Below are 8,762 nucleotides of genomic sequence, written 5' to 3'. Positions count from 1 at the left end.
GCCGGTTTCTTTTTTCGTTTATTGGTTTTAATATGAGCTTATGTTGAATACAAATATAAGAAATATTAGCTCACTTGTCAAGTATTATTCTATAATACACCAGAGTTTACCTTAAGAGAAATTTACTTAACATTTCTGTACTTCAAAGGTGATATATAAAAGCGCAGTAATATATAGTACGCTACGTACAGACACAACGCCTACCCAGCAAACACAAAACGTTTTCGACATCATTCGGAAAAGGTTATAAAATGTAATATCTAACACAAAATATTTTACAGAAAACGTATAAATGTTGGGTTATATAAAGGGTATAAAAACGTTTGAATAACATTCCAAAAACGTTTTTGAAAACATGATACAAAACATTCTAAATAGATTGTTATTTTGAGGTTGAAAAAATATTTTGCGAAAAATATTTGCCCAAAATATTTGTAATAACGTTTTAAAAACGTTTTTATGACCTTTATCTAACCCGACATTTAAATAAAACGTTTTGAAGAAAACATTTTAAGAACATTTTTGTGTTTGCTGGGGGCAAATATTTTAACATAATATTATTTTCGTGTTGGTAAAATATTTGTCAAAAATGTTTGCAAAAATAGTTTACAATAACATTTTTGAAAACATTTTAGAAATATTGCTGTAGTGTGTTTTCATACAAAACGTTTTAAAACGTTTTCATGACCTTTATATAACCCGACATTTGAATGTTATTAAAACGTTTTTACCTAAACCAAAAGCCAAAATATAACTTATTTAAAACGTTTTAAAAACGTTTTTGTGTTTGCTGGGTACTAGCTTCAGCAAACTTTACAGGTTGTCGCTGATCACTACGGCCCACATCATTTCATAAACCACTTAACAACAACACAGCGCACACCCTAGACATTCCACAAATGACCATCGCAACCAGGATCAGCTCCCCGAGTTTCGTACGGGTTACAACAAGTCAATTAGTAGAAAGTTCCTTGTCCGGGGAAATTTCAAGCTAACTCAAGTTTTCCACGAAAGCGTACTAAACCAACGCCAGTGTTTGAACCCGAAATCTCTCTCACCATAGTCGAATGCCTTATCGATTCAGCTTACTTGACTGCTCTATTACAGCAAATGTATGATTGAATATAGGCCGACTAATATAGGCGTATATCAGAATGTTATCGTAATAAGTATTTATTACATTTCCTTACAATTCTTTATCAAATACGTTTTTGCCAGACCTATGACGTCAACCTATAGGATGCTTTGTATAGGGGCTTACTACACCTTTTTGAAATCCGACCATTTATTATTCCCAGCAAACACAAACCTTTTTAAAAACGTTTTTAACAGGTTATATTTTGTGTTTTGGTCTAGGTAAAAGCGTTTTAATGACATTAAAGTGGGGTATATCAAGACGACAAACGTTTTTTAAACATTTTGTATGACAACACACTACAACAACATTTGTAAAATGTTGTCAAAATGTTACTATAAAACGCACAATTTTTTACCAAATATTTCTGAACACTTAAATAACATTACCTTATAATATTTACAGTAGGCCACGTGTTTTTGAATGTTATGAACACGTTTTATACCCTTTATACACCCTTTAAATAGCCCGACATTTAAAACTTTTCTGACAACCTTTTCTAACCATCTGCGAATAATGTCGAAAACGGTTTTTGATTGCTGGGTTCTATTGAATAACAAGTATATGACTACAGTGGGCCTTATAATGTTATTAAGAGAACATGGAACCATAGATTTATAATATGTTATTGTTGAATGTTTTATACATAATGTGCTATTCCAGTTGCAATCCAAACACCTTAATCTCCCCCATTTTGAGAGGGGTGTATATTTTAAATGAAGTCACCCATTTAGGTAGGCCTAACCCCATTTGAAATTTACATTCCCTGTGTTGAAGATAAGGTCATGTCTTCCATGTATGGATTTCACCTGGAATAGCCCTATTTTTGACGACAAATCTTTAATATAGAATAATACTGCAGCAACAATTATGAAAACAATCAAATTACATATAATAATGTACGCGGAAGTGGGTCTAGCATATTTATTTTTTGTAATTTAACACAAAGATTTAATTTATAAATAGAAATTGACAAATGTGCGGAAAAATTTGCTCGTTTTGGAAGATATTGGCGTCGTGAAAACCACGTGTCCCTAGCTTATATTCGTTGATTTTATATCAATTTGTGCGCAGCCAGGACTACATTTAACATGCTGATTACCATCAAAATGGATGCTCCCACTACTGTACCACCGTTGCCGCTTCCCGAGTTGCCAGCCGAATTGCCTCTACCTCCAGATGCACAATAGTCGTTAGTACATGTGCACACTGAGCCATCGAGCCGAGATTCCTCAAAATCATACAGAGATCCGGAAGTAAATGATGACAAATCTTCACCTACTTCCTCCCACCAGGTATCAAATGCAGCGCCAGTGAAACAGCGACCGGGATCAGGGACGTCTTGCGATCCATCTCTACGTAGAAACTCATCTGTACACGTCCTGAGGATCGTTCTTAGCGTACTTGTAACACCTGCATGAAAAACAACATATGTGGCACGTGATTTAAGAGGTCAAGCCCAAAGGTCAAGCCTACATGTGGGTTTCAACAAATCTTCTTATACAAATATTCCGAATTCGGATTCGAACTAGCGCGCACTGACGATTACATGTCGTTCAGCCAGGAGGGTGAAAGTGCATAGGAACAATGCCGGAAACTACGTCACGCTATTGTTCGACTTAAACTACATCATTTTTAACCCCTTCCGTTTCCGTTAATACAGCTTTAGTCTCCTCCACCTTCGCAACACGGTACGTGGAGTGACTGGAATCACAATGACAGCGGAGGAGAATACTAGCTGGTCAGACAATTTAATTCTATCAAGCATATAATACCTGAACAATCACCGTCATTTGATCGATTTACTACAGAATATATTGTATACACAAAATATAATTTTAAAATTGTAAATCTGTTAACTTATATACTTGTGTACTAAAGTATAAGGACACGTGAATAAAATCATGTAGAAGACAAAATGGCCGCTAATCCGCCTATTGTCTAGACTTAAACTACATCTTCCGGTTTGTTACGTAATACTAGGATGCCATGCCCTGGTTCAGCTCACCACCACACGCAACAACACAACACCTCATGGCGGATCTGCCGGCGAATTGAACATGTAATGATTTTATTCTCTCGAAATGTCTCAAGGCCAATGTAAATTAATCATAAATAGAGAGGGCGGCCTATTTGCTGTGTCCTAGCAGGACATCAGTAAATATGAGACATTAAATATCAAATGCCAGGATCCAGAGGATACACACCTATAACTTAAAATAGAGACACTTAATTAAAAAAAGCTGGCGAGAGAATTTTCTAAATTTGATTACCTTTCATATGACACATTGTTTGTTGTTATTGGACCTATAGTTAGCTCAAAAAGAATTCTAGAATTTAGGTAATTTAGTGTTTCTAGAAAAAGTCAAGAAAATTGAAAAAAGTACTAACATTACCATTCTATATCTCCTTTGTTAAGGCCAATATCTTGAAAAAATTGCTGTCCTTTATTAAGTAGCATTTTTACAATAAAATAAATCAAAAACCAGATTTATGCAGTGGGTATAAAGGAGGGAAAATCACATTAAAACAAATTACTTGTTTTCAAAAATTAAGCTGATTTGAAGAACTTGGCAACATGCCAAAAACATGCCGTGTGTAAAGTCTATGGGGTTTTTCAATCACAATAAATTACGTAAGTCAAAAACGCTCTTTTGGAAAAAATTAAAAATTGGCAGGTGAGTTTTTCTCACCCATCTCCACATTCTGTATCATTTTCAAGCAAATCTGAGCATGACACCGTAGCCGTTCATACTACCTTAAAGAAAGGGAGCTCAGACAAATAGGCATTATAACAAAGGAGAGAAAAAATCAGAACCGTTCAGATTCTAACCAGGACGCACTGACTGATGCCCTGCTAGGACACAGCAGGTAGGCAGCCCTCTCTATTTATCAGCTTTTATTTATTTAATATTATCCCCTTGCAAATACTAACCAAAATAAGTGAAAGTATAATCGTAATCCACTGTTACACATTCCCCTAGGCATTGGACTGAGCCGGCAAGAGACGGAGAATTCTTGCAGTAAATACTGGAATCGTCCTGGGGAATATATTCACCATCGGCCTCAATGTAGTAGCAATAATAGCAGCGTGAAGTTGCAGTACCTGAAAGAAAAAAACAAAACAAACATAACTTAAATAAATAAATAAATAAATAAATAAATAAATAAATAAATAAATAAATAAATAAATAAATAAATAAATAAATAAATAAATAAATAAATAAATAAAAATAAATAAATAAATAAATAAATAAATAAATAAATAAATAAATAAATAAATAAATAAATAAATAAATAAAATACTAATTGACCTTTCGATAAATCACATAATTCCTTGCGGTTAGACCCCAGCTGTCATTATTTGACTTGCAATGCGCAGCAACGATGTTAGCTAAACGATGCACATTAGCTTGACGTCTAATAACGGCATCGAGGGTCTAACCGCAATGAAATGTGTGATTTACCGAAAATATAAATTAAATATGCTGTCTCACTTGAGGCTGGTCGGGTGTGAGGGGAGCATGCCCTAGGGGTATTTGCACTCAAATATTGAGACAAATAAAGCTGACACACAAGAGGAATGGAGTGTTCTATAAAGGAGACCCCAAAGCTTGATATTTATGTGCATGACTTTTCTTGAGACGGAGGAAAACACCCAAAAATTACTCTGTTATTGTTTAACTCAATGTAAATATATTATTACTAGTTTTCATGACATATTTTCTCATTAATATTACATTGCCATTTTAGTTAAATGGCTAGTCCTGGAATATTATTTGTTACCCGGAGAGATTTGATTTTATATGGAGAGGCTGAAAACTGAGAAAATGCCTGTTAATATGACTAATAAGTTGGACAAATTAACCAAGGATCTTTAATAACATGGATTGCCAAAAAAATTGTCGATGGGGATGTTAGTTATAAACAACAGATATACAACACGTTATATTCCCGGAGGCTATAGCTTTATTTATTCTTTACACATTCCGCCGTAATTCAGCCTAGTATTAAGCCTGGAGAAGAAAAGTAGTATTATGCAAAATACAATAGGTATTGAACAATACATTTTCAGGCGGGAAATGGTTAGGGGAATCCCCAGGTTAAGGTCATAAAATTAGCTTCTAAACAACAAATATTATAGTGCTGTATAATGGTGAATCTATTGTGTGGTTTTCGACAAGATAATATGAGCAATGTGACTTGGATCACTTAGAATTGTTTCTTTACTACTAGAATTGCGTACTAGAATTGACAAGAATTAGTTTTAGTGTGCATACTGTTTTCTGTATTTGTAACCCTTTCCTGTGCTCTAATGAAATAAAATCGGTTGTGAACAATAGTGTCAAAGGCTTTACATACCCGCCAGTTACGTTGTTTTGTTGGATAAAAAAATGAATACCTGAATGGAAGAAGGGTCCAATTCCATTTTACAAAAATGAGATTATCATGTTTTTAAAGACATGTTCATGTACCCGTACTAAAGATCCCTTCAACAGTCTGTCTGTTAAAACTTTTCCAAATATTGTGTTTTTGTTAATATCTAAAAAAACTGTTGATGGAGTCCGTGATGGAGTCGTCCTCAATTTGCCCCCCCCCCCCTCCCCTATGGCTACGCCACTGGTCAAAATATTTGCCTCTTGCATAATTAGAACGAGGGGTCACAATTAATCACTAAAGTTTACACGAGAAGGAGTATTGATGATGAGGAAATGAGGAGTGTCAAATTAAATTTGCCATATAGTTAATACTGCACCTATCAGTATACGTGTGTGCGTTACTCCGTATAATTCAGTGTGCATGTAGGAATACAATGAATAAGACTTTTGAGATTTTGGGATTTTGAGGGGAAATACCCTGTTTTAGTTCAATTCATTTACATAAAGATTTGAGTTTGGGAAAATATTTGATACATGGCTTTGGTAAAAAGAATTAATTTATAAACTTCCGCTTTATCTTGTCGTTATGCGGGTGGTTTTACCATGTCATTTGGCCTATACATTTGTATTGTATAACATAATGGGCTATTGTAGCTGAAATTCATACACCCCCTATGGAAGACATGACTCTAATCTCCCACCGGGGTATGCATCTTTCAAATGGAGTCACATATTCAGGTACCTCATTTGAAATTTACACTACCTGTGTGGAGATTAAGGGCATGTCTTCCATATGGTGGTTGGATTTCAACAACAATAGCACAATGCCCTTGGATAAAATGCAACCACTGATTGTTGGTGTGTTTCGGTTATATAATGCAGAAGTGCACCCATAAGTTTGTCATTTGTTGTATTCTTTGGATAATTACATTATTATAATTATAATATCTTGATGTACTTTGTTTATACTAATTGTGGCATTCGGAAATAAATCGAAAAGTACAAATCACATAAATGTATAAAATTATTTCCCCACCCGTGGGTGACACTCATCATACTAGACCCGGCTCAATATTCATATTTTGTTTCCTTTTTATATCTCGAGATGTAAAGGAGTTGTACCCCCAGTGGTGTCAAAAAAAAAGTCAAGAATATAATAAAACCGTTGACACTCTTCATATTGCGGGTCTTTTCTACATTAAATATCTGGAAAATATAACAAAGGTGTGACCCCGGGTGGTATCACATGAGAGAGATAATATCCGAAACGTGTGATAGTGGTATCCCATAATATACTGACGAAACCCCATGGATTAGCTATGGTGCGGAAACCGCTCTTGTTTAAAAGTGACTTCTTTGCAGAGTTTATACGTTTACTGGGATTGACAATTGTAATATGGATACTGTTTCTGTATTATGTAACACATTACTTTTCAAAACATTTCAAAACGTTGCATGTAAAGCAACAACAGGCTATTCCAATTTCAAAATCTGTAGAACAAAAGTGTCAAAGGCTTTAGACAAGTCCATGAATATCCCAAAATTGTTGAGGACAACAACAAATTACAACTTTATATCTCTCGGCCGTGGGCTTTAGATACATTGTTATTAGGAAATACATTTAGGAAGTTTATTTTGGTGATCATATTATTATTATTATGTTAAACTTTTAAATTTCGTGTGCGGGGGAATGTTGGAGCGTGTGTATACGTCGGCGTACACACGGATTAAATGATGGGCTCAATATTACTGTAAATGTATTAATAGGTTGAATCAAATCTTACAGTTTTGAATAAATTAATTTTGGGCAGGTTTGAGCGATTGAACGCCTTTTAGTCTAAAGCTCGCCATAACCATGATAACTACAAAAAACTAAAAATCGGATTCACGGTTCAGATAGTTCTAAAAAGGCTAAATGAAGTTGCCGTGTTTAATTTAAGTTTAACTTCCCACGTTTGGAAACGTATTTTTATAAGTAATCAAAGGTACTATCTTACCTTTTTCTACCTGAATCAGGAGTAGGTACAAAGTAATGGCATAACAGCTTTTCCAAATCATATTCATAACGAAAAGTGTACAAATTGAAAACAGTTTGCGACAATTATTTTGAAGTCCAGAATAAAAATCAACCGTCGAGTCTTCGTATAAAGTAGTTTTTGATACGGTGTTGCCGTAACTTCCAACTTTTCACGACACGTGATCTAACGATCAAGGGGCCCAAATTTATGGCGTGGAAGAGATTTTGGCTAGAATACATTATTGAGTTTTTGAAATTACTTTTTAAACAAATACCACAAAACACATTTGCAATCCCTTTTGAATAGAAAAGAAGAAGATTACAAAAATGGATGCATCAATTAAAACGTGTGCTTGTTAAAAAGGTGAATTTTTTAACAATATCTAATAATGTGTTTTAGAGAGAGAGTCTGAAGGGAGGGGGGTGGAATCACAAGAGGTCTGGTCAGGGATGAGGTTTATAAGGAGTCGGAGAAGCACAGATGCAGATATGGCAAAGAGTAACAACGTTTCGGCGTTGAGCACGGAGAGGGAGATTGGCATCCAGCAAGAGGAAATCAAAGATTCAAAGACTGAAGGGAAAACGCGTATCTCTGCGTTGTTGGAGTAGATGTATTGTTGACAATTCGAGTTGCTCTCTTAACTTCTCTTGTAGAAGCATCTTGAAGCTTCTTCCAGTCGAACTTTTTAGGTTATTTTGTTCTGGACGTAGTTCTCAGGCATGCTCAACAGTCTTTCCCCATTGTAGTTTCATAGTTACAATGGCGTCGAATTACCTATGGGTGTGTTTAAGGGGATACTACACCCCTGGCCAATTCTATGCCTATTTTTGCATTTTTCTCAAAAAATTTTAAATTTTGAAATTGTGAAAATTCAGCAACTCAAGGCAAGTAGTTTTGATTGTTGATTTATTGATCAAATAGCGGTTTCCCTTATTTTTGACTGTAACTCCACAACTGTTGTCTGTGCTGAAATAAAATTTCCAGTGCAGTAGTTGCAGTCCTTGCCCCAATAATATACATACCTTACTTGTCATCAATTCTCTATCATTTCTGTTCATCCCTCTGACACGTTTATACGTGACCTGCTTTACTAAAAACAAAAAGGCAGGCTGAAAGTGTCAACAATGCATGGTGAAGTTTTATTTATGTAGGGGTATTTAAGTTTTAAAAACTGCATAGATACAATAAGCTGAAGTTTCATACCTTTGTTATCATAATGTTGTTTTGAAA

The 8,762-nt window shown here is 34.9% G+C and overlaps 1 protein-coding gene across 1 annotated transcript; it reads right to left on the bottom strand.

Annotated features, from left to right (window-relative positions):
• LOC140167901 (uncharacterized) lies at positions 1–7,680 on the bottom strand. Its single transcript, XM_072191189.1, has 3 exons — positions 7,512–7,680; positions 4,071–4,241; positions 1–2,548 (listed from the first exon to the last, which is right to left on the bottom strand). The coding sequence occupies exons 1-3, from the start codon at positions 7,576–7,578 to the stop codon at positions 2,190–2,192; spliced, it is 597 nt and encodes a 198-aa protein (XP_072047290.1). The 5' UTR covers positions 7,579–7,680; the 3' UTR covers positions 1–2,189.
• Positions 7,681–8,762: the final 1,082 nt, after the last annotated feature.

Source organism: Amphiura filiformis, chromosome 13 (genome assembly GCF_039555335.1).
Source record: "Amphiura filiformis chromosome 13, Afil_fr2py, whole genome shotgun sequence".
Taxonomy (NCBI): domain Eukaryota; kingdom Metazoa; phylum Echinodermata; class Ophiuroidea; order Amphilepidida; family Amphiuridae; genus Amphiura; species Amphiura filiformis.
Note: the sequence above shows the minus strand (reverse complement) of the source record. Positions and strands in the feature narration are given on the sequence as shown.

What these genes read in the sequence shown, in the direction of transcription:
- LOC140167901 (XM_072191189.1), bottom strand. Translation starts at nt 7,578, where the DNA reads ATGAATATGATTTGGAAAAGCTGTTATGCCATTACTTTGTACCTACTC. An exon ending in CCTGATTCAGGTAGAAAAAG is followed by an intron (nt 4,242 to 7,511) that starts GTAAGATAGTAC and finishes TTTTTCTTTCAG; the next exon opens with GTACTGCAACTTCACGCTGC. An exon ending in TTATACTTTCACTTATTTTG is followed by an intron (nt 2,549 to 4,070) that starts GTTAGTATTTGC and finishes TTTTTCATGCAG; the next exon opens with GTGTTACAAGTACGCTAAGA.